The 27,013-nt window shown below is 41.4% G+C and overlaps 1 protein-coding gene and 1 pseudogene across 2 annotated transcripts in view; one reads left to right on the forward strand and one right to left on the reverse strand.

Moving 5' to 3' along the window:
• Nucleotides 1–9,841: 9,841 nt before the first annotated feature.
• LOC129488258 (small ribosomal subunit protein uS8-like) lies at nt 9,842–10,253 on the forward strand (annotated as a pseudogene).
• Nucleotides 10,254–13,532: 3,279 nt separating this feature from the next.
• Nucleotides 13,533–27,013, reverse strand: part of RNF125 (ring finger protein 125) — a 56,392-nt gene continuing 42,911 nt past the window's right edge. The window contains exons 5-6 of one of the 2 annotated variants that reach the window (XM_055235207.2): nt 20,771–20,878; nt 13,533–18,479 (exon numbers count right to left, since the gene is read on the reverse strand). In XM_055235207.2, the coding sequence (XP_055091182.2) occupies nt 18,447–18,479; nt 20,771–20,878 (141 nt within the window). In that variant the 3' untranslated portion in view covers nt 13,533–18,446. The remainder of the gene's footprint in view (nt 18,480–20,770; nt 20,879–27,013) is intronic. The other variant, XM_055235215.2, reaches the window with a different exon arrangement.

Here is a 27,013-nt window from a genome sequence, read left to right on the forward strand (position 1 = left end):
ACCTATAGTCCCAGCTATTCGAGAGGCTGAGGCAGGAGGATTGCTTGAGCCCAGGAGTCCTACCTAGGCAACATAGCAAGAGCTTGTCTCTTAAAAAAAAAAAAAAAAAAAAAAAAAAGACAAATCTACTCCCCCATCTAGATGTTTCTGTGTCTATATGTGCTACATGGAACTGCAAGCAGGATGAAACCGTGCAAAGAGCCAGCCATGAAAAGATAAGCCAATGTGCTGAAGGTGGTAAAGCTGAAAGATGGAAAGAATATATAGGTTCTTGATGTATTAATATTTGAGTTATTCAATTACTCTAGTCAACCCTGAAACTGCCCTGCCTCCTATCTGTTAATCAAGATTAATTAAACACCTTCTAGTTTGAGCCATTCTCAGTGGGTTCTTTGGTTATCTGTAGCTGGAAGTATCTGACCTAGGCATTTGCCTTTCCGCATCTCTTTCTCTGTTCTGCTCTTGTTGTTCTGCTCTTGTTGTTCGAGCAGTTTCCCTTGCCAGCTGACTTCTGGCTATATTCAGCCAATACAAGGCACCAATGAGAGATCAGGAAGGAAGGAAGGACGAAACCAAGTTATTTCTCTCTCTTTTTTTTGAGAAGGAGTTTCACTCTCGTTGCCCAACCTGGAGTACAATGGTGCAGTCTCGGCTCACTGCAACCTCCACCCCCAGGTTCAAGCGATTCTCCTGCCTCAGCCTCCCAAGTAGCTGAGATTACAGGTGCCCGCCACCACACATGGCTAATTTTTTGTATTTTTAGTAGAAATGGGGTTTCACCATGTTGGTCAGGCTGGTCTCAAACTCCAGACCTCAGGTGATCCTCCCGCCTCGGCCTCCTAAAGTGCTGGGATTACAGGTGTGAGCCACCTCGCCCAGCTCGCTCTCTTTCTCTCTCTCTCTGCTTCTGGCAGTGGTTTCATTTCTTCTGTGGTTTTGGCTTCTGTGAGGCTGCACTTCCTTTGGTCCTGCTTCCTGCTGGACAGGCCCTTCCTTTTCTCAATGCCTTGTGTATTTGCTTCACTGTCACACTTGGCCTTTCTGCTCTTTTAATGTCTTTGTAATTAGTTTCCCATATTAATCTTCCTCTACTGAACCACCCTTGCAAGCTCCGCTTTCCTGATTGGCCCCTGTCCCAGTTTCCTAGCTGAATCAACAGTTCAGAAGGAGAGGAGAGGCAAGTGAGAAAGAAATGCCACAAAATGGTTCTTCCTTCCCAAAGACAAGGAACTGGGTTACTTTTCATTGTAAGCTTAAATTCTCTCCTCACACCTCTGCAAAGTAGCTGAAATGGAAGTTCAAAAGTGAGATTAAATTAACTATAGAAAATGAAGGAGTTTATCCTTTTTGAATTCACCCCCGTTTGAGACAGTTACATTTCAACTTCTTCATAAATGTCGTTATGAACATGAATTTTCATGACATTTAATTTCATATCATCCATATTTTATGTATTATTATACAACTTCCATTTTTAGCAATGTTCGTATGAGTAGCCCCAGTGACCCTGTTTATCCTGTGGAATCTGGCCTCTATGTTACAGTTGATTAGAATAGAGGTGAATATAATCCCAGCCTGTGATAGCCACACTCTCTCTCCCAAGACTGTGGAACTGAGATTCTGATATTCTAGTCAGTCTCTATTAAATCCCTTAATTTGGAAGGCATGTTAACACAGGAGCTGTGGGGCAGCCACCTTCTCCCTTGCCCAAACACACAAATCAGTCAGTAGAAAGAGAGCAAACCAACAATGAAACAGATATTCGGAATGCAGCTGAAGTCGCTTCACTGAATAAACTATGCTGTCCTAGGAGGCAGAGCCCTAGATTAGACCAGTAATGATGAATAGATTTCAACAAATCAACTCACATTTCAACTTTTCTTTGACGCTGTTCTTATTTTTTTGTTTTTTGTTTGTTTGTTTGTTTGTTTGGAGACAGAGTCTTGCTCTATCCCACAGGCGGGAATGCAGTGGCACGATCTCGGCTCACTGCAACCTCCGTCTCCTGGGTTCAAGCAATTCCCCTGCCTCAGCCTCCCAAGTAGCTGGGATTACAGGCATGCACCACCAAGCCTGGCTAATTTTTGTATTTTCGTAGACATGGGGATTCAGCAAGTCAGCTAGGCTGGTCTCGAACTCCTGACCTCAGGTGATCCACCTGCCTCGGCCTCCCAAAGTGCTGGGATTACAGGTGTGAGCCACCACGCCCAGTCAGTTGTTGTTTTTTAATCTTTGAGAGAAACATTTAAATTTGAAGCTAAAAGATCTTTCTCCATTTCTCTCTCGCTCTTCTCTCCTGCTCTTCTCTCCCTTTCTCCCTTTCTTTTTCTTACCTTTTCTCTCTCCCTCCTTCCTCTTTTTTCCCTTTTTGTTTTTCCCTTACTCCACATTTTTTTTTTCGAGACAGGGTCTCGCTCTGTTGCTGTAGTACAGTGGCTCCCAGGCTGTAGTACAGTGGCACAATCATAGCTCACTGCAGCTTCAAACTCCCAGGCTCAGTCAATCCTCCTGCCTCTGCCTCCTGAGTAGTGAGAGCTATAGGCACACACCACCACACTCAGCTAATTTTTGTAGAGATGGGGTTTCGTCATGTTACCCAGGCTGGTTTCAAACTCCTGAGCTCAAGCAATCTGCCTACCTAAGCCTCCCAAAGTGCTGGGATTACAGGCATGAGCCACCGTACCTGACCTACTCCACATTTATTAACATCCTCTGGGCATTGTTCTGCCCCGGCTTCCTCGCCAGGACAGAGGCAACTATAACAAGATTAGTTCCAGTATTACACTGGAGGCAAAAGCCTGACACCAGTTTATAAAGCAAACAAAGCCTACATTTTAGGGAAACAGAAGAACCATCCAGCCCACATATAAGCCCTTCTTTGTATACATGAAGTTCAATAATTCCAGCCTTACCGCTCAATACATAGGCATTTATTATTTTCTCGAAAGGAGCTAATCCAAAGTCCCTTCTAGCAGCAATGTGACATGGAAAAAGGGGAAGAAACCACAGGACATGTACCATCTGTTGCTGGACAGAATTAATAAAGCAAAGCAGAGAACCACAGCATCTCATGGGCATCATTTGGTTGACTTTGCAACAGTGAGAGCTCTATTGCCAACAAATCTAGCTTCTCTGATATTGCCTTCTGGGATCATTTCTATTGTCAAGGGAGCATCTGAAAGGACATTAGAGGAGACTACCCTGTTTGGGGAGAGAGGATGGGTATATCTCACAATTCACTTTTTGTTAAAGGTATTGGAGTCCACAAATGCCCTGAGGACCTTAGGGTATCCAAGGAACTGGGACATTGGTTTCAATGAATCACAGTCCTGTTATACAAATAGTGTTTTTCCAGTGCTGTAATTCTAATAAAAACTTAGTCATCTGTCCATCAGTTTCATTTAGGGGAAATTCCTAAAAGCAAACACCAAAAATGTCAGGTCAGCAGGGCTGCTAAATTGAAGAGCCAAGGCTGGGCTACACACATAGAGTTTCCGTTCCTTAGCAGCAACTCTGGGGGCAATGTATATCCCAGTACACTCTGTTTGACAAACTTTATATCAGGACAGCGTGAAGAAGACTATCTGGGCTGGCAGAGAGGTCTTCTCTATTCCCTAAAATATTGCCTGGTGATCTGAATTCACAGCATCCTGAATCTATGCTCCCATGTTGCAGATCTCAAACTTGGCCCAAATAAACTCTCTACTTATATTTAAACAGATATATAATATAAATACAAATATAATATATATGATGTGTGTGCATGTATATGTGTGTGTGTGTGTGTGTATACCAGTCCAATGTATTTTGTACAGGTAGTGACATCTTATTTGATTTGCCAGGAGAGAAGCCAGTGTGAGGTTTTGATTTCCTATTAGATTTCCTAGGAGGGAAGCCAGTGTAATGTACTGAATACCAGTCCAATGTATTTTGTACTGATAGTGACATCCTATTTGATTTGCCAGGAGGGAAGCCAGTGTGAGGTTCTCTAATGTAGCTCAGGGAGCCAAGATTCCCCAAACCCTCCATTCCATTCATTCCTTCCCACTCCAGTTGCCAGGATCTCAAACTTTCCCACTCAGCATTTCAAACTTACATACAGAAAAGGAAGTGAATCAAAGAACTTGACTTCTGTACCTCAGTCCATCAAATGATTACTTCCTTCATTCAGAACTCCACATTCTCAATTCCCAACTTCCTTTTTTCTACTCACATCCAGAAAAATCTCCATGGAAGAATGTAAATTTCTGGTTGTACCTTATTGAAAGTACTCAGGAAAAATCAACACAATCTGATTTATCAGTCTGGGTCTAATCATGAGAGAGAAACCACACAATAATTTGAACAGAGAAAGTTTAATATTAAAAATTTTAAATTATAATAGATTTTATAGGCTGAATTGTATCCTTTTGTCTCCCCAATTCCTATGTTTAAGTTCTAACCCCAGTACCTTAGAATGTGACTCTTTTTGGAGGTATGGCTTTTAAAAAGTAATTAAGTTAAAATGGGGGTGATACTATAACTGGTACCTCAATAAATATAAAGAGATGGTACAATCACTGCAAATGGTGGGGGAAACAAACAAACAATGTTCTGTGCTTTAAGCTTCATCCAAAGTCTGGAGAGAGACCAGTGGGTGAACAAAATAGCAACAGAGAGTAAAGTTGTTGTCTCTATATTTAAATACTTTATTTTTGAAACCCCAAGAGCTTTGCCAGTAAGATGACATTTCTTCTTTCCTAAATTTCACTGACAATTATAATTTCCTAAACTGGGTGTCATAGAACTGTATATACACCATGGTATTTGCTTAAAATTTTTTGTTTGTTTTTTTCCTTTGTGTTTAAAAAACACAAAACATGAAATTTACCATTCTGACCTTTTTTTTTTTTTTTTCTTTCAGATGGAGTCTCACTCTGTCGCCTAGGATGACGTCCAGTGGCGAGATCTTGGCTCACTGCAACCTCTGCCTCCCGGGTGCAAGCGATTCTCCTGCCTCAGCCTCCTGAGTAGCTGGGATTACAGGCTTACAGGCCTGCACCACCACACCCGGTTAATGATTGTATTTTTAGTAGACACGGGGTTTCACCATGTTGGTCAGGCTGGTCTCGAACTCCTGACCTCGTGATCCTCCTGCCTCAGCCCCCCAAAATGGTCGGATTACAGGCGTGAGCCACCGCGCCCGGCCCATTCTGACCCTTTTTTTTTTTTTTCCTTTTTGAGACGGAGTCTTGCACAGTCCCCCAGGCAGGAGTGCCGTGGCGCCATCTTGGCTCACTGCAAGCTCCGCCTCCCGGGTTCACGCCATTCTCCCGAGTAGCTGGGACTACAGGCGTCCGGCACCACACCCAGCTAATTTTTTGTATTTTTAGTAGAGACGAGGTTTCATGACCTTTTTTAAGTGTATAAGACAGTAGTGTTATCTATAGTCACCTTGTTACGCAACAGATCTCTAAAACTTTTTATCTTGCAGAACTGAAACTCCATACCCATGAACAACAACTCCCCTTTTCTACTTTCAACTACCATTCTAAGAGTTTGATCACTTTATTAAGTTTTTTAAATTAGAAAGTTACTGTTTCTCTCTTTAAGGTAGCTTTAAAACCAGCATGCCTCAAGGCAAAAATTTCTGGAGGACACATCCTTGAAATACTGTCAAAGGACAGTATGATTTTGTTACAAGACTTTGACCTTCTTGCATACATTATTAAGAGTGTTTCAAAGGCACAAAGTGAAATACCCTTAGAGGTATATAAAAACATAGTGGATAGGCCGGGCGTGGTGGCTCACGCTTGTAATCCTATCATTTTGAGAGGCCGAGGTGGGCAGATCACTTGAGGTCAGGAGTTTGAGACCAGCCTGGCCAACATGGTGAAACCCTGTCTCTACTAAAAATACAAAAATTAGCTGGGCGTGGTGGCGCGTGCCTGTAATCCCAGCTACCGGGGAGTCAGAGGCAGGAGAATCGCTTGATCCCAGGAGGCAGAGGTTGTAGTGAGCTGAGATTGCACCACTGCACTCCAGCCTGGGCGACAGAGCGGGACTCCAACTCAAAACAAAACAAAAACAAAAACATAGTGGATATAAGAGCTAAACATTTTCTTCATTTTACCTGATTACCTAGGTTAGTCCATTTTATTTGGTTACCTAGGTTGACTCTGTAGCAGATTACTACACTGCAACATCTAGAGCCAATTAAACTCAGCAACTATAATATATACAGTTGTCCTTCAGAATTAGCACTATAGCTTTAAAATGAACACAAAATAATACTGCTTCTCCTATAAGAGCTATATCACTGGACTAAGTCTTTACTTTAGAACTCTGTCCAGGAGAGAAGTTGTCTGGTAGTTTGGTTCACTTGATGGGCATATCTCTAAAGAGAAGGAATGCAACTGGCTTGAAGACATTATTCATTAAGAACATCTTGTATAAGCATATCAAACTACAATTTATTCACTAATTTATTTATCAGATGTTTATGGAGTGCCTACACAGATGCATGACACTGTGCTAAGTTCCAGAAACAATAATGCACAAATTTAGACATAGGGCTGCTTTCTTCATTATAATTTTGCTCCCCATGTAGGCTTTATTGCTAAGAAAATACACTGAAAAGCTAACATGAATATTCTCATCCATTTTTTAGCCATTCATTCATCCAGTCAATGAACATGTTGTTACGGACTGAATGTTTGTGTCTTCCAAAATTCATATGTTGAAGCTCTAACCCACCATTTAATAGTATTTGGAGATGGGGCATTTGGATGGTAATTAGGATTAGATGAGGTCGGGAGAGTGGAACCCTCAGAGGAGATTAATCCCCTTATAAGAGACTCCAGAGATCTTCTCTCACTCTTTCTCTCCCTCCCCACCATGTAAGGATGAAGTGAGAAGTCAGGTGTCCAAAAATCTGTTACTGAAGTCACCCAGCCTATGATATTTTTTTACTGTAGCCTGAACAGATTGACACATGAATTGAATTTCTAGTAAAGCCCTGTGATTACAAAGATAAATCCCAACCTTTGCCCTCAAGGAACTCCCCATCTCATGGATCTCAGATATATAAACAAAGAAATATAATGTGATAACCGTAGCAATAGATGTATGGTCAAGGGATACTGGTGATATAAAGGATGGTGTGACTGACTCTACTTGGGTGGGTCAAGGAAGTCTTTTCAGAAAAATAATGAAATTTATTTCAGGCTGAGGAAAAAGTGTGCAAAATCAGAGGCATAAAACAACATGATGTGTTGGGGATGGAAGGACTAGGGCAATAAGAAAATATTTCCTAAAACCTTAGAAATAGTGAAAAGGATTGCTCTATGAGAATTAAAACTAACTAAAGCATATGAGAATTAAATTAAAACTAACTAAAGCGAAGTTTAAATATAGGAAGTTAAAGATACACATTTCTTCCCAAGCTGACTTGACTGTAAACTGAATTATGTATTTTTTTTCTTTTTTTTTTTTTTTTTTTTAGAGATTTAGTCTCACTCTGTTGCTCAGGCTGGAGTGCAATGGCATGATCATAGCTCATTGCAGCCTTGAACTCCTGGGCTTATACAGTCCTCATGCCTCAGCCTCCCAAGTAGCTGGGACTACTACAGGCACATGCCACCATGCCCAGCTATGAATGATGTATTCACTGATGTTTATTATTATTATTATTGTTATTATTATTTTTAAGCTATATCCTACAGGAAGGATATTCACCTAATGACAGTGACAATCAAAAAGTGCCACTATTTAACCGTTATTAGACTTTATTACATCCCACTCCTTTTTTTGTCATTATGAATGGTGTTGCAATAAATTTCGTCCTGCATATAGATTCTATTTTGGATTAGAGTGCCAGGAAATATTTCCAGATGTAGAATTACTGGGCCAAGAGGTAAGATATCACTACCAACTTGCTTTGAAATGTGTAAGTTATACCACTATCACCAGCACAATATGCCAGTTTCACTGTATCATCCTTTCATGGGGGATTATTAATTGAGAAATTTTGCTAATAGACTGAATCAAAAAATATTTATTGAAGACTGGGCCTGGTAGCTCACGCCTGTAATCTCAGCACTTTGGGAGGCTGAGGTGGGAGGGTCACTTGAGCCCAGGAGTTTGCAGCCAACTTAAGCAACATAGTGAGACCTGTCTCTACAAAAAATTTTAAAAATTAGCTAGATGTGATGGTGTGTGCCTATAGTCCCAGCTACTCAGGAGGCTGAGGTAGGAGGATCACTTGGACTTGGGAGGTCAAGGCTGCAGTGAGCCATGTCACACCACTGCACTCCAGCCTGGGTGAGAGGGTGAAACCATGTCTCAAAAAAAAAAAAAAATTATTAGAGTTTACACTATGCCAGACATTATGCTGAGAGAAAAATGGTACATGATTAGAGTGGTCAAGTTAATGTCTTTGATTACTGATAATATTAGGATTTTTTTCTTCTTTCAAAAATGGGGTTTTATGGCCCGGCGAGGTGGCTCACGCCTGTAATCTTAGCAATTTGGGAGGCCGAGGTGGGCGGATCACTTGAGGTCAGGAGTTCGAGACCAGGCTGGCCAACAAGGTGAAACGCTGTCTCCGCTAAAATACAAAAATTAGCTGGGCATGGTGGTACATGCCTGTAATCCCAGCTACTCAGGAGGAGAATCGCTCGAGCAGGAGAATCGCTCGAACCCGGGAGGCAGAGGTTGCATTGAGCTGAGATCACGCCACTGCACTCTAGGCTGGGTGACAGAGCAAGACTCTGTCTTAAGTGCTGGGATTACATGTCTCAAAAAAAAAAAAAAAAAAATGGGGGGAGGTGTTGCTATGTCGCCCAGGTTGGAGTGCAGTGGCTATTCACAGGCACTGTCATAGTGCACTATAGCCTCACTCCTGAAGTCCTGGGCTCAAGCAATCCTCCTACTTCATGCTGCATGTTTTATATGTGTGTTATCATCACACACTGCTGATGTATATGTGTATATATCATCAGTAGAGCTCATGATAGATTAGACAGCTGAAATATTTACTAAGTACCTGACATGTGCCATTGTTTTAGATTTTGGAGAATTTAGTGGTGAATACTTGCAATCAAAAATTTATATTCTAGGGAGAGGAAATAACCAATAAAAATGAAAATAAATGCATAAGATAACTTCTCATTCTAGTACAGTTATGGAGACATTACAATAAAACAATAGACATTTGGTGGAGTGACTTTGGCTGGAATTACAAGGTAATTCCTTTATGAGAAGATAACATTTGAGCTGAGAGTTGAATGATTTAAAAGGCAGTCATGTCAAACTCCTAGGGAAGAGCTTTTCAAACAGAAGGAATAGGAAGTGCCAAGATGCAGGACCCACTGTAAGTTTGGTCTGTTTAATAAACCTAACAGTGTGGCTTAAGTATAAGGATCAAGGGAGAGAGTGGAGCGAGATGAAATTGGAGAGGTGGGCAGGTACCAGGTTATGAAGGGCTTTGAAGGGCATGGCAAGGCCTTTAGAATTTATTCTCGTAATAATGGAGGCCAGGCGTGTTGGCTCACCCCTGTAATCTCAACACTTTGAGAAGCCAAAGCAAGAGAATGGCTGGAGTCCAAGAGTTAGAGACCAACCTGGGCAACATAGTGAGACCTCCATTTCTACAAAAATTTTAAAAATTAGCCCAGCATGGTAGTGCATGTCTGTGATCCCAGCTATAAGGGAGGGTGAGGTAGGAGGATAGCTCGAGCCCAAAATGTCGAGGTTGCAGTGAGCTGTAATTATACCACTGCACTCATCCTGGAAGACAGAGCGAGACCCTGTTTCAACAACAAAACAAAACCTTTTTCCACCATCTTTCCACATCACCACAATGGTGCGCATAAATGTCCTGGCTGATGCTCTCAAGCGCGTCAACAGTGCCAAAAAGAGAGGCAAACACCAGGTTCTTATTGGGCCATGCTCCAAAGTCATCATCTGGTTTCTAACTGTGATAATGAAGCATAGTTACATTGACGAGTCTGAAATCATTGATGATCAGAGCTGGGAAAATTGTGAACCCCACAGGCAGGCTAACCAAGTGTGGAGTGATTAGCCCCAGATTTGATGTGCAACTCAAAGATCTAGAAAAATGGCAGAATAATCTGCTCCCATCCCACCAGTTTGGTTTCATTGTACTGACAACCTCAGCTGGCATCATGGACCATGAAGAAGCAAGATGAAAACACACAGGAGGGAAAATCCTGGGATTCTTTTCTAGAGATGTAATATATATTTACAAATAAAATGACTCGTGGACACACACACACAAACAACAACAACAAAGAAAACAATGGAGGCCCTGGGGGCATTTTAAGCAGTGAAAAGGTGGCATGGCACAATCAGATTGATGCTTTTAAAGATCTCTCCGACTGCTGTATGAGAAATGGCCTTTTTTTTTTTGAGACGGAGTTTAGCTCTTGTTGCCCAGGCTAGAGTGCAGTGGCACGATTTAGCTCACTGCAACCTCTGCCTCCCAGGTTCAAGCAATTTTCCTGCCTCAGCCTCCTGAGTAGCTAGGATTACAGGCATGCACCACTAAGCCCAGCTAATTTTGTATTTTTAGTAGAGTTGGGATTTCTCCATGTTGGTCAGGCTGGTCTTGAACTCCTGACCTCAGGTGATCCACCCATCTTGGCCTCCCAAAGTGCTGGGATTACAGGCGTGAGCCACTGTGCCTGGCCAATTTTTTGTATTTTTAGTAGAGACGGGGTTTCATCATGTTGGCCAGGCTGGTCTCGAACTCCTGACCTCAGATGATTCACCCACCTCGGCCTCCCAAAATGCAGGGATTACAGGCGTGAGCCACCATGACTGGCTGAGAAATGGACAATTTCTTAAATGTAGGCACGGAGTCCAATTAGATAGCTCTAGGGATCCAGGCAAGAGACGCTGATGGATGGAGTAGAATTGTAAAAATGGAGGTGGTGAGAAATGGGCAGATTTGAATACATTATCAATGACTTCCTGATGAATCCATGATAATTTCAGAGATTCTGTACATCTGGAGAGGGCCCAGGAAAGTGCAATTATAACAAGTATCCCAAGTGGTTCTGATGGCGGCACACAAGGAGTATACTGAGAAAATACTGTTGTAAAGGACAGAGAACATATTTGGCATTTTTGTTAATCAGAAAGAATAATTCAAAAAAAGAAATCACTATCTTATGTCTGAGAAACTGACAGGTCTTTCATTTGGTAAAATAATCCCAAACTTTAAGTAAAATTAACGAAAATATTACCATGGCAGGGCCAGGCGTGGTGGCTCACGCCTGTAATCCGAGCACTTTGGGAAGCCGAGGCGGGCGGATTATCTGAGGTCAGGAGTTCGAGACCAGCCTGACCAATAAGGTGAAACTCTGTCTCTACTAAAAATACAAAAATTAACCAGGCATGGTGGTGCATGCCTGTAGTCCCAGCTACTCAGGAAGCTGAGACAGGAGAATTGCTTGAACCTGGGAAGTGGAGAATTGCTTGAACCTGGGAGGTGGAGGTTGAAGTGAGCTGAGATCGTGCCACTGCACTCCAGCCTGGGTAACAGAGCAAGACTCCATCTCAAAAAAAGAAAAAGAAAAAGAAAATACTACTATGGCAAAAATGAACATGACTTCATGTTTTAGAAAGCTAGTCTTATTTTGACTTTTCACCCCTCCTTTCCACACATATTTTTAATGTCTTTACCCTGTGTGCTTCCTGTCTTCTTTGTCAACTCTGCCTGGCTTGTACTTTCACGGTTGTTATTACTATTATGCCTCAGTATCCAGTTCTCTTCTACATGAGAAGACTGGATTTCCTCAATGCCTTGACATCACGTATGGCCATGTGACTTGCATTGGCAAATAATGAACAGAAATTACCTGTGTAGCCAACTCAGCAGCCTGTTGCGAGGGGTGATATAGGAACACACAGTGATACACAAATGCCATGAGATGAAAGTACCCTGGAATTCTGAAGCTGGAGAACAGCTTCCCTGGAGAAGAGCCAGGAACCACAGTAGATTTTGGGTGAGCACTGGGATTTGGGCTTGTAATTGTACCATAATCCAGTTCACCTAGATTAATACCACTCCCTGTGATTCTCCTTCATTGGGCTTCTTTTTTTTTTTTTTTTGAGATGGAGTCTTGCTCTGTCGCCCAGGCTGGAGTGCAGTGGCACGATCTCGGCTCACTGCAAGCTCTGCCTCCCAGGTTCACGCCATTCTCCTGCCTCAGCCTCCCGCGTAGCTGGGACTACAGGCGCCCGCCATCACGCCCGGCTAATTTTTTTTGTATTTTTAGTAGAGACGGGGTTTCACCATGTTAGCCAGGATGGTCTCGATCTCCTGACCTTGTGATCCGCCCGCCTCGTCCTCCCAAAGTGCTGGGATTACAGGCTTGAGCCACCGTGCCCGGCCATGGGCTTCTTACATGGCTATTTTGGTGGCAATGATTAGCCTTAAGATCCATGCACTGTCTTCGCTGAAATCTTTAGGATTAAAATACCACATGATTTTCTAGTAATAACACAAAAGCATAACTATTAGCTTCAAGGATCTCAGACATGAGTGTCCCTCTGTAATATTTTGTCTTATTTCAATAAAGATAATCTAAATGATGAAGGTAAATCTTCTCAACTGATCTGGGTTCCCTCAATCATCTAGAACGTCACTCAGTAAACAGAGAGGCATCAGAGGTTTCGTCAGTAACACTTGTGTTCTGTCCTGTACATGTTCTTGCAAAAAATAAAAAAATTAATATGCTCATGACATATGGGTATGCATGACAGCTACAGCCATTCAAAACTTAGTATAGATTTAGCAGGGGGAAGAATCTATCTACATCTTACCTTTTAAATTTCAGTGAAGCCTCTTGCTAGCAGAACGAATAATAATTCCATAGTGCTCAGTATTATGTTGGCCAAATCAGAGTTTCTAAGCCTTGGCACTATTGCCATTTTGGACAGGATAATTCTTTGTTGCAAGGGGCTGTCTTGTGCACTGTAGAATGCTGAACAGCATCCCTGACCTGTTTCTAGATCTCAGGCCACTAGCGCACCCGAGCCCTGCCTAGACACCTAAAATGTGTCTAGACATTGCCAATGTCTGCTGGGAGACAAAATTACCCCCAGTTGAGAACCACTGGCCTAAATGAATGTACACCTTTGTGATAGATGTTGCTCAATGATGAAAATTTAAAAAGCATTATTTTTTTTTATTTATTTTTTTGAGACGGAGTCTTTCTCTGTCCCCCAGGCTGGAGTGCACTGGCGCGATCTCGGCTCACTGCAAGCTCTGCCTCCTGGGTTCACACCATTCTCCTGCCTCAGCCTCCCGAGTAGCTGGGATTACAGGCGCCCGCCACCACGCCCGGCTAATTTCTTGTATTTTTAGTAGAGATGGGGTTTCACCGTGTTAGCCAGGATGGTCTCGATCTCCTGACCTCGTGATCCGCCCGCCTCGGCCTCCCAAAGTGCTGGGATTACAGGCTTGAGCCACTGCGCCCGGCCTAAAAAGCATTATTAAGTTTGAGTAGAAAAGTAACCAAGATTAATGTTTAAGAATAGACACAGTAGATATAAAAACAATGGTCCTGCCATTTTTTATTTATCATAGCAATACATACTTACAGAAGAAAAAGAATTGTACATTTTAAATTCTGATCATTACACTAATTTTTTTGTAGTTGAATAATAAAAGAATGAATCTCGTAGTGACTTTTTAAAATACCTTCAATGTTTGAAAAATACAAATTATGATATGATAAAAATTCAATAACTGGAGTACGTTCACTTCCAAATGAAAGACACTTGGCACCCAGTAACAGTAATGAAATGAAACATCACTGAAGACAGTAAGGAGGTCTGCCTGGAGGTCTCTAAGCAGGTCTGCCTGGAACCGTATCTTTAGTGTAGATTCACAATCAATCCAATCTTTCAACCTACATTTTAATAATTTAGCTTTAGAAGAATAACATGTGAATCAGTTTTTCTCTAATAAGGCCTTGAAAAAGTTGTATCCTGAGGCACTATAAAGAGAGTGAAACTTTTTTGTTGGTAATCAACAGCTTCAAATATTGGTTTTTATCAACGAATTATAAATACCTTTTTATAATACCTTTTTATAAAAGGCTAAAGGCACAGTAAAACAATGAGTATTTGCACTTTACCATTTTAGAACTCAAAATAATTCAGAACACAAAATAATCCAGGCGACCAGCACCTAATCTGTCCTGTAGGTGGCAAAATTATCATAAGAGGAATCCAGGCACAGGAGTCAGAATTGCTGCATTGAGGTTAATAGTGACAGATGACTTAAAGCTTTATCCGAAATACAATTTTTAACTTTTTTCAAGCTTTATAGATTCAAAGGTGCCTTTTGTATTGCTCTGAATTAACAAAAGTTTGTCTGCATGGTCAACACCAATGCTTAAAAATATGTTTTCATTTCTCAGGCTCTGGACTTTCAGTCTGATGATCATTTTTCTTTTTATGATTATTCCTGAAAAATTCTTCTCCTTTTTCTCATTTCCCAACAGATTTTGCTTTATTTTTATTTATATTTAATTATTTATATTTTTGGAGACAGGCTCTTGCTGTTGCCCAGGCTGGGGTGCAGTAGCATGATGATAGCTCACTGCAGTGTTGACCTCCTAGGCTCAAGTGATCCTCCAACCTCAGCCTCCTTGGTAGCTGAAACTAAAGGTGTGTATCATGCCCATGTCCAGCTTTTTTTTTTTTTTTTTTTAAAGAGAAGGAGTCTCACTATATTGCCTAGGTTGGTCTTGAACTCCTGGGCTCATGTGACCCTCCACCTCAGCCTCCCAAAGCGCTGGGATTATAGGTGTGAGCCACTGTAACCAGCCAGGTTTTGCTTTATTGTATGATCCATCTAAATTGAAGAAAGAAAGGTTGTGCAACTAAAAATCAGTTGTTACTTTTTAGCAGCTGTGAAAAGCAAACTTAAAACCAGTATCTAAAAGGGAGGATATGAGGCTCACTAGATTTCATTCAGCTTTACATTTTCCCAATTATTTGTACTGGATAGAAGAACTGTAGCAAGACCTTTAAGGAGTTAGAATAACTTATAGAAAATTTTGGGCACCATGGTTATGACTATGCTCATATGTAAGGAATAAAGAAGTTTATAAATGATTACAATTAAAAAGCTAACTCTAGTCAAGTAACATTTTATTGTCAGGAGTTGATACCACTCATTTTCACGGCTTCTTTGCTTCCTTTCAAGATGGAGATACTAATCTATGCCCTGGATTCATAATTAAAGAGTCAGATATGAGAAACAGTCAGAGCCATCAAATAAAAACTGGGGGCAATTGCCTGGCGCGGTGGCACATGCCTGTAATCCCAGTACTTTAGGAGGCCAACACGGGTGGATCACTTGAGGTCAGGAGTTCAAAACCAGCCTGGCCAACATGGCAAAACCCATCTCTACTAAAAATACAACAATTAGCTGGGTGTGGTGGTGCCCACCTGTAATCCTAGCTACTCGAGAGGCTGAGGCAGGAGAATCACTTGAACCCGGGAGGCGGAGGTTGCAGTGAGCCAAGATCACACCACTGCACTCCAGCCTGGGCAACAGAGCAAGATTCCGCCTCAAAACAAAACAAAACAAAAAAAACTGGGGGCAAGTGTTAAATATATAGTTGAAGAACTAAGAATAAATGGGGGATAGAAGGAAGAAAGTACAGTATGCTATACCAGTATGTTCTGAAAATGTTGACATAACTATTTTAAAAATTGGGGTGTCAGGCGCAGTGGCTCACACCTGTAACCCCAGCACTTTGGGAGGCCGAGGTGGGCAGATCACCTGAGGTCGAGAGTTTGAGGCCAGCCTGACCAACATGGAGAAATCCTGACTCTACTAAAAATACAAAATTAGCAGGGTGTGGTGGCGCATGCCTATAATCCCAGCTACTCGGGAAGCTGAGGCAGGAGAATTGCTTGAACCCAGGAGGCAGAGGTTGCAGTGAGCCGAGATCGCGCCATTGCACTCCAGCCTGGGCAACAAGAGCATGAGACTCCATCTCAAAAAAAAAAAAAAAATTGGGAAAGAATAAGAAAAGCAAATGAAAACTTTTTAATTGTTTCAATTGCCATATTAGTTGTGGTTGTATTTCTATTGTTATTCTGAGACAGCTGCAAGTGTAAGATAAATAAAAGAAATGAGTAATTGTGGAATGTTCTAATTCTATCGTGCCCTGTGTTCCTGAAAACCAGGACTTTCAGTATAGAAGAAGAGAGGTATAGTTGTAACAGAAAGGTTAGCTAAAAACCCTGTGGGCCGGGCACAGTGGCTCACGCCTGTAATCCCAGCATTTTGGAAGGCTGAGGTGGGCGGATCACAAGGTAAGTAGTTTGAGACCAGCCTGGCTATTATGGTGAAACCCCGTCTCTACTAAAAATACAAAAATTATCTGGGCACAGTGTGGCTCATGCCTGTAATCCCAGCACTTTGGGAGGCCAAGGCTGGTGGATCACTTGAGGTCAGGAGTTCAAGACCAGCCTGACCATTATGGTGAAACCCCCTCTCTACTAAAAATACAAAAATTAGCCGGGTATGGTGGCATGCACCTGTAGTCCCAGCTACTTGGGAGGCTGACACAGAATAATTGCTTGAACCTAGGAGATGGAAGTTGCAGTGAGTCGAGATCGTGCCACTGCACTCCAGCCTGGGCAAGAGTGCAACTCTGAGAAACAGAGAAAGAAAAAGAGAGAGAGAGAGAAAGAGAAAGGAAGGAAGGAAGGGAGGGAGAGAGGGAGGGAGGGAGGGAGGGAGGGAGGAAGGGAGACAGACAGACGCCGTGATTTACAGTCTTGCCAAAGGACTGAACCTAAGTCTTCTCAAATTCAATGTGCCTGAACCTGCACCATGTGCTAATATCTAGAGGACAGGGGAATGTGCTGAACTGTGCCATGAGTGTGCAATCAGCAAAATACAAAGTATGGGAAACTCTATAGGTCCTAGGATCAGGTTCTTCACCAGGTAAATTTTAAGGAACTGGAAAGAAGGAGGAACTTCTAGATTAAAAAAGAGATGTAAAATAAAATATACATTTAATAACAATTTTAAATTGATAACATTAAAATATAGATATATGCATTTAGGTGTTGCAGCAGTAATCAAATGCAACAAAGTGATTACTATTTAAATCAGTCTAGCAGTTACTTTTGTGGGATTGTAATTGTGACAGGACACAAAAAGGACATGTGGGGTGACTGGCTGAGTCCTAAAAGAGTATTTCCTTATAATACAGCATTCAGCTATAAATTTTTTGTCTGGTTTTCAGTACTTTTATTTCATAATTTTTAAAATGTTACAATCAAAAAAGAAATCAAAGCCCTTAGGGTTTTCTACTAAAAAGTTTGGATGTGGATACTTCTACTCTAAGTATCATCTGATGGTTTTTAAGAAATTGCCTATATTATAGAAATATTTCTAAATAAGCTATAAATATTTGAAAAATATTGAATTCTTATGTATGCAGTTATAAAAAGTCAAAGAATTAAGTATACTTTCCTAACACAAAATTTGTTTTGTTACAGTATTATGTAAGAAAATTTGGTTAAATGGATTTTTTTTTTTTTTTTTTTAGCTCTGTCGCCCAGGCTGGAGTGTACTGGCGTGATCTCGGCTCACTGTAACCTCTGCCTCCTGGGTTCAAGTGATTTTTCTGCCTCAGCCTCCCAAGTAGCTGGGATTACAGGTGCCTGCCACCACGTCCAGCTAATTTTTGTATTTTTAGTAGAGACGGAGTTTCACAAAGACCAGTATTGGCCAGGCTGGTCTCGAACTCCTGACCTCGTGATCCACCCGCTTCAGCCTCCCAAAGTGCTGGGATTACAAGCATGAGCTACCGTGTCCAGCCTAAATGGACTTTCTTGACTTCCAAAATTTTCCTTTCCAACTCCCATACAAGATTATTAACGTTAATCTATTAGAGATTAGAACAAGAGCACTGGAGCAGATTTCTTGTTTCTTTGAATGTCTGCACTTCGTTTCACTCTCTGTTTTTTTACATAGAACAAAGATTAGTTATCGTGCCTAACCATGATGGTAGTTATTAATATGTAGCATTATACACACAGTGTTATCTAATTTGCAAACCGAGACCCTCCACCTACTTGCCTACCATGTGTCTTTTCTATATAATAATGACTGATGTAGACAATTTTTTTCATTATTAGATGTGTAAGAATCTCAAGGATGTAAAACAGATTTAAACCATCAAAATTAAAGCAGTTTTTAAATGCACTATAACAATAAACATGGACAAACATAACTGTGTTGTACATTTTTGCCCATCAAGCATTGACAGCTTCCCTCCAATTTGTTCAAGCAGCATCTTAAATGGTGCAATTCAGTGGTCCCTTTTCCCTTCGTTTTAATAAAATTATGTGGTGTTCGAGTGATTCACATATTCAAGAAGTGACCGGTCTAAGACTCTTCAGATAAGAGCTTCCTCAATTATATTAAAATCCTACAATAAAGAAAAATAATTAGAAATATTCAGAGTCAATAGTATTTCAGAAACTAGAGGATGAGGGTCAATGCAACACCCTCATTTTGCAGGGAACTAAAGTTAGGAGATTTGTTCGAGGTTCCACAAAGCCTGTCATAGAACCCAGGACATTTGCTTTGGGGCTAATGAATTTTCTACTTCACTTTGCCGTCTATCAATTAACTAGTTACTGTCATAATAAAAAGTCTTGATTTGAAATTTGAAGTTTGTATCTGATATAATGAGAGGTTTTTAGTCAACATTACAAATCCTGGTCAGAGTGCTATGTTCCACACAAACCTGTAAAATGGAGCAAAGTTCAGGCACCCCCGCAGGCTTCACCAATGCCAGCAGTACCAATGAATAGTTATTTCTGAAGAAAATGTTAAAAACAAAACTTTCTCCTTGCCTCCCTATGTGTCAAAGTGGAATTCAACATTCTATGTCAGCACATTCTATAAGTAAAACAAAAACCATTAAGAACCCTATCCTCTGCAATCCCTCTCCTCTTCCGCAATAACAAAAGGTGAAATCTCTATTCAAAGTCCATTCTGCAAAATAAAAACAACAAAAAAAAACCCACAAAATCCAAAGGAAAGCCATAAAGCACAGCAGAGCACAAGGTTTGGTCTTGATACTGGCTTGTTCTTAGATAATTTAGTTAACCTTTGAGCTTCAGATATTTCAGCTAAATGAAGATAAAAATACAGTATTCAATTCACGGAAGTTTCTACAAGGAACAAAATGTGATATATACATAAAGTGCTTAATTTAGTATATAGTAGCTCAGGAAGCAAAAAATCAAAACGAAGAACACTACTTCAAGCTCACTTCCATACCCAAGAATATGGCTGTGAGTGGCTGGAAAGTATTCTTATCAAAGTGGCTTCATCGTTCCTAGCTCTGGATAATGCTTTGTCTGAAAGATCTTGAGAATAGACTGAGCATGATTAGACAGAACAGCCATAGAATCGACCTGGCTTTTAGAACACCTCATAGAGCTAAGGTTAAAGAGAAACCTCTTGAGACGGAGTCTCGCTCTGTCACCCAGGCTGGAGTGCAGTGGCACGATCTCGGCTCACTGCAAGCTCTGCCTCCCGAGTTCACGCCATTCTCCTTCCTCAGCCTCCCGAGTAGCTGGGACCACAGGTGCCCACCACCACGCCCAGCTAATTTTCTTATATTTTTAGTAGAGATGGGGTTTCACTGTGTTAGCCAGGATGATCTCGATCTCCTGACCTCGTGATCCGCCCATCTCGGCCTCCCAAAGTGCTGGGATTATAGGCGTGAGCCACTGCGCCCAGCCGAGAGAAACCTCTTTGTATTACCAGAGAGAACACATAGACCAGAACCAAGTTCTGTTAAGGCCTGTGTGCTGTATGGGCCACAAAAGACATGCTTAGAGATATGGAGCTGAGAATTTAAAGCCTCTGTCATGTTCCTTGTTCAGTTCCTCAAGTGGTCCTAACAATTCCACTCCCATCCCATCTCCAATTTGCCTAACATCTGCGCCTGAACTGTGCAAAGCACTTTATATACATTATCTCATTTAATCCTAAGAAGAGTTTTGGGAGTAGGTGCTTTTAATCTCTTCCCTTAACCAGTGCACAAACTGAGTTTCAGAGGCTAAATACCTTCTGCAAGGTCGCACATATATGACAGAGCTATTGCTTAAAACTAGTTTAGAACCTGAGCTCCTTGTGTCCAACCTGGATAATAATAATTGGCAGATAGAAAGCATGGAGAAAATTTTCAAATGACAATCTTCAATCGTTATTAAATTTTATCTTGAAATTGCATTTCATGTTTTTTTTTTTTTTTGAGACAAAGTCTCACTCTGTTGCCCAGGCTGGAGTGGAGTGGCGAAATCTCAGCTCACTGAAACCTCTGCCTCCCGGGTTCAAGCTATTCTCCTGCCTCAGCCTACCACGTAGCTGGGACTACAGGTGCGTACCACCACATCTGGCTAATTTTTTTATTTTTAGTATTTTTAGTAGAGATAAGATTTCACCGTGTTGGCCAGGCTGGTCTTGAACTCCTGACCTCAAGTAATTCACCCACCTCGGCCTCCCAAAGTGTTGGGGTTACAGGCGTGAGCCACTGCACCAGGCCAAAACATTCTATTTTCATGATTTCTTACTTAATGCTAATACTCAACACTATAGCTATATACACATTTTTTCCTCTATAATTTTATTCACTTGGATCAGAAAGGTAAGCTTAACAAGACAGCATAAAAACATAATGTGAAAATAAGGAAATATACTTACTAGGAAATCATCATAAAACAAAGTGTGACTAACTTGCAGATGTCTTATTAAACTGCCACTGAAGCTGCTTGGATTCTCATCGGGTATTAAACGGCAAAGTGGACAGAACTGGAAACAAACAAGACCAGGGGTTCAAGAAAGAATTTAAAATCGTTATTAGTGTCAGAATTAAAAACAATGGCCGGGCACGGTGGCTTACGCCTGTAATCCCAGTACTTTGGGAGGCCGAGGCAGCTGGATCACCAGGTCAAGAGATGGAGACCATCCTGGCCAACATGGTGAAACCCTGTCTCTACTAAAAATACAAAAATTAGCTGGGCGTGGTGGTACGCGCCTATAGTCCCAGCTACTCGGGAGACTGAGGCAGGAGAATTGCTTGAACCCAGAGGCAGAGGTTGCAGTAAGCCAAGATCACACCACTGCCCTCCAGCCTAGTGACAGAGCGAGACTCCGACACACAAAAAAAACAAAACAAGACCGGGTGCGGTGGCTCACACCTATAATCCCAACACTTTGGGAGGCTGGGGGGGGGGGGGGGGTGGATCACGAGGTCAGGAGTTCAAGACCAGCCAGGCCAAGATGGTGAAACCCTGTCTCTACTAAAAATACAAAAATTAGCCAGGCACGGTGGCAGGTGCCTGTAATCCCAGCCACTCGGGAGGCTGAGGCAGGAGAATCACTTTAATCTGGGAGGCGGAGGTTTCAGTGAGCCGAGATCGTGCCATTGCACACCAGCCTGGGCAACAAGAACAAAACTCTATCTCAAAAAACAAGACAAAACAAAACAAACAATAACAACAAAAAACAACAAGTAATCATTCAAAAATAAACTGTCAACTTTATTAATCCATTAGCCATACCTCAGTATTATGTTATAAAATTGCATAAACATGAAAGCAACATTAAGCAAATAAAATTACATTTATGTCTTCATATGCATTTCTTGCTCATATGCATATATAACAATATAACTATTTGTTTCATATTCATCAATTTATTATTTAAACAATATTACAGTTAATAGATGTACCATAATTTACTTAATTAGTTTGCCTACCTCTTGGAATACTTGTTTGTATGTGGATATTTTACTATCACAAATGAGAATAACTGTAGTGTTTACCTTTTAGGGGATTAGTTCCTTAGGAGAAATGACCAGAAATGGTAATTACCAGGTCAACAATTATGAACATTGGTCAGGAGTGGTGGCTCACGACTGTAATCCCAGCACTTTGAGAGGCCAAGGCAGGTAGATTACTTGAGGCCCAGAGTTCAAGACCAGCATGGCCAACATGGTGAAACCCTGTCTCTACTAAAAATACAAAAATGAGTCAGACGTGGTGGCGCACACCTGTTATCCCACCTACTTGGCAGGCTGAGGCAGGAGAATTGCTTAAAAAAGATTTCACTAGGTTTTGCCTGTACTCATATTTTTCATTGTGTGTATGTGATATAGTTTGGAAACTTGTCCCCACCCAAATCTCATGTTGAAATATAATCCCTGGGTGTGGAGACAAAAAAATTAGCCGGGTACGGTGGCAGGCGCCTGTAATCCCAGCTACTCAGGCGGCTGAGGCACCAGCTGTGTCTCAAAAAAAAAAAAAAAAGAAAAAGATTTCACCAGGTTTTGCCTGTATTCATATTTTTCAGTGTGTGTGTAATATAGTTTGGAAATTTTTCCCCGCCCAAATCTCATGTTGAAGTGTAATCCTTGGGCGCAGTGGCTCACACCTGTCATCCCAGCACTTTGGGAGGTGGATCACTTGAGGCAGGAGTTCATGACCAGCCTGGCTAACATGGCAAAACCCATCTCTACTAAAAAGACAAAAAAATTAGCCAGGCGTAGTGGTGCACACCTGTAGTCCCAGCTACTCCAGAGGCTGAGGCAGGAGAATGGCTTGAACCCGGGAGGCGGAGGTTGCAGTAAGCCGAGATCGCACCACTGCACTCCAGCCTGGATGACAGAGTGAGACCCTGTCTCAAAAAAAAAAAAAAAGGACTTGATGGATTAAAAAAAAAAAAAGATACAGACCATTCTGTCACTACAAAGGAATGTCAGTGCGTTGCTATCCTTTATTTCCTTCTCTCTCCCTAACCTCTGCTCTGTTCCACATATTATTATTATTACTATTTTGAGAAACTTACATAAATAGAACTATATAGTATTTAACCTTTTGAGATTGGCTTTTCCCATTGAGCATGACTTTGAGATCCATCTAAGTTGCTGGGTGTATCCATAGCTCCCTCCTTATTACTGAGTAGTATTTCATGCACGGATGTCCCACAGTCTGCTTGTCCATTTATTTTTTAAAGGGCATTTGGGTTGTTTCCAGTTTTTGGTTGTTACAAATAAAGCTGCAAGAAATATCTGTGTACAAATGTTTGCATAAACATAAGTTTTCAGTTCTCTAGGATAAATTTTCAGGAGTGTGATTGCCTGGTTATATGATAAGTATATGTTTAACTTTGTAAAATATTGCCAAACTGTTTTCCAGAGTGGCTGTACTATTTTACATTCCCACCAGCAATGTATGAATTATTGTTTTTCCTTATTTTCCCCAACATTTGGCATTGTCCAAATTTTTTTATTTTAGCCATTTTGTTAAATGTGTACTGGTATCTCACCATGGTTTTAATTTGCACTTCTATGATGGCTAATATAAATAACTCTTTTAACATATATTACTTTATCACATTTTAACAAAGGTTCACTTTTTAAAAATTATATTTCTTCATGTATTCTTTTTTTTTTTTTTGAAATGGAGTTTTGCTCTTGTTGCCCAGGCTGGAGTGCAATGGCATGGTCTTAGCTCACTGCAACCTCTGCCTCCTGGGTTCAAGCAACTCTCCTGCCTCAGCCTCCCAAGTAGCTGGGATTACAGGTGCCCACCACCATGCCCAGCTGATTTTTGTATTTTTAGTAAAGACAGGGTTTCACCATTTTGGCCAGGCTGGTCACAAACTCCTGACCTCAGGTGATCCACCCACCTCGGCCTCCCAAAGTGCTGGGATTACAAGCATGAGCCACCCCACCCAGCCCATGTATTCATTTTTTAAAGTATGAGATGCAGACTTATTGCTGAGTGCCAAGTATGTGTTGTTAGGTAGTCAATTAGGTAGTATTCTCATTTGGTCCTCACAACAACTCAGTGAATTAATTGCTATCCTTATTTTGTTGATGAGCCCAATTTCAGAGAGAAAAAAAAATAGCTTGAATTTACTCAGCTGTAAGTATCAGATCTGGAATCAGTATCGCTGATCCTCCAATGTTCTTTTCCCATTCGAACAGTGTCCAATTTATCAACTTGGGTGATAATGTTTTTCTTTATTTAAATGAGGTCTTTATATACTTCTTTTCTTTCTTATTGTTTTATGAGGATCTCAGTTTCGATATGCTCAATTTCTATAATTAAAGGTCTATTTCTGAATTTTGCTCAACTTCGCTAATTTTTACATCTTATTTTTAGTAAAATTACATCCTTTTAATTATTATTGAATTATAATCATTTACAATTTCCTAATGTTCTTGGTTAATTGGCACTACTGGTCATTCCAAGACAGCATTTAATTTTCCCTGATGCCACTATGTATAATGAGAACAGAGGTGAGACCAAGAAATATTTCAACAAAAGAGCACTATTAATATTTGTAGTGTGGGAGAAGGAACTTGCTTATAGAAATTTGTTAATCCAACACTCTTTATTATGCCCCTACTACGTGCTCGGCACTTAGAATATAGAGATCAGTAGGATACTTTGAAGTTAGATACTTTGGGTTCAAATCCTAGCACCAGCAGTGTGATCTTGAGCATGTAAGTTTCCCCTTCTGTGAAATGGAGATAATAACACCTGCCTTGCAGAGTAGCTGTAATATTTACAGATAATGTCTTCAGTGTGCCAGGTAAACATCCAACATTCAATAAATGCCACATATTTATTACTATTTGATCCCTGTCCTTGAAGAGTTGGGGCTCCCTGAGGGAAGAAACTACCATGTGTCTAGTTGATCCCTACATTCTTAGTACCCAGAAAATAGTTTCCAATTTCATCTCAGCCTCTCGCTGATTTTCTGTGTCTCACAGCTGTTAGATTTAAAATAATACACCATTTAATATTATAAAGTTCAGTCATTATATTAGCTCAGTCTTTAGCTGCCATTATTATCACTTAAGCAGATACTTTCAATAGTATATCAAGTGCCATATTCAATATGCGAACAGACAACTGTTCAAGACCTGTAAAGGGAATTACTGTTTTTTTTTTTTTTTTTTTTTTTTTTTTTTTTTTTTTTTTTGAGACAGAGTCTCGCTCTGTCGCCCGGGCTGGAGTGCAGTGGCGCGATCTCGGCTCACTGCAAGCTCCGCCATCCGGGTTCACGCCATTCTCCTGCCTCAGCCTCCGAGTAGCTGGGACTACAGGCGCCCGCCACCACGCCTGGCTAATTTTTTGTATTTTTAGTAGAGACAGGGTTTCACCGTGTTAGCCAGGATGGTCTCGATCTCCTGACCTCGTGATCCACCCGCCTCGGCCTCCCAAAGTGCTGGGATTACAAGCATGAGCCACCGCGCCTGGCCAAGGGAATTACTAATTTTGCCCAAGAGTTCGGAAAGGCTCCAGCAGAGCTGCTGGTAACTGAAGTGAGTCTTGAAGAATGAGCCAGCCAGGCCAGCAGGAAGGAGCATCACAGCAGAGGAATCAATGTGGAAAAAGGCAGTAAATCCTAAAAGCAAAAGGCCTGCTTAGGGCAATGGAAAAACCTCAGTGTAACTGAAGGCAGGGCAAGTTGGGGAAGTGGTAGGGGATGAGTTTGGAATGATAAGTTGGAACTAGCTCTGCTCCGTATTTATTCAAGCACCTGACATGGTTTTGGTAGACTTGATGCAAAGAGTCAGAGGTACAGAGATGTATGTTACCTTGATCCCTACCATTAAGGGGCTGATTAGAATCTAGCAGAGAAGACAAATACAGAAAACCTGGAATTTTAGGCCAGGCGCAGTGGCTCACGCCTGTAATCTCAGCACTTTGGGAGGCCAAGGCAGGTGGATCACTAGGTCAGGAGATCGAGACCATCCTGGCTAAGACGGTGAAACCCTGTCTCTACTAAAAATACAAAAAATTAGCCGGGTGTGATGGCGGGCACCTGTAGTCCCAGCTACTTGGGAGGTTGAGGCAGGAGAATGGCGTGAACCTGGGAGGTGGAGCTTGCAGTGAGCCGAGATCACGCCACTGCACTCCAGCCTGGGTGCCAGAGCAAGACTCTTGTCTCAAAAAAAAACTGGAATTTTAAGCAAATTAGTTTGTTTTGTTTTGTTTTGTTTTTGAGACGGGATCTCACTTTGTTGACCAGGCTGGCCTTGAACTCTCGGATTCCAGCGATTCTCCTGCCTCGGCCTCCTGAGTAGCTAGGATTACAGGTGCAAGCCATTGTTAGTCTGACATTAATAGAGAACTAGTGGAATCTTCAGTCTCTGGTCAACATAAAATTTAATCATGTGACTAAAGACACATCTGTCAAAACCACATTGCAAAACAATGGGCTGAAGTTGGTACTAGCGGAAAAATTTCTTTTGTTTCTTAAATTGGGAGATTAAACCTGAGGAAGGAGAAAGAAATGGTAGGTGAGAGACAGACCGAAGGTTACCTAAGTATTGACTTACCTAAGGTTACTGAAGGTTACCTAAGTATTGATTAAGGTTACCTAAGTATTGACTTACACTCAATGTTGTCCATTTCCTAACATCAGCTCATCCTTTCTTACTTGTCTCTACTCAATGCTCCTAGGCCATACTACTTATATTAAGAGCCAACAACTGTACAGTGTACGTTCAAAATACGCTGGCTTCATCTCTGTATGGACTTTTTCTGATGGTGAATGCAATGGGTGAATAATAGCTACCATATTAGAAGCTACTACCAACTTCAGAGAATTGAAAACTGTTTCTAAGATTAGCCTCCCACTTACTAGACATGGTGATATTATCATGTCCTTATGCTTCCACCAACCCACCCCCAACAATGACAGGTCTTTAGTGGATAAGCTTACAGCCCATTCACTGTGCAGGCCGGTGTGTCAGGGACCGGACATCTGCCTGTCCTGATTTGTGATTTGGCAGCTTAGAAGAGCTTCACCTCATCCTACTGATGCCTTCAGTTGATCCCCTTAGCCCTGTGGTTTCTGTTTTCTGGCCTTGAGCATGCTGACTCCAAACAGGCCCTTTCTATGCAATGAATCTTCATTTATTGT

Source organism: Symphalangus syndactylus, chromosome 1 (genome assembly GCF_028878055.3).
Source record: "Symphalangus syndactylus isolate Jambi chromosome 1, NHGRI_mSymSyn1-v2.1_pri, whole genome shotgun sequence".
Classification (NCBI taxonomy): domain Eukaryota; kingdom Metazoa; phylum Chordata; class Mammalia; order Primates; family Hylobatidae; genus Symphalangus; species Symphalangus syndactylus.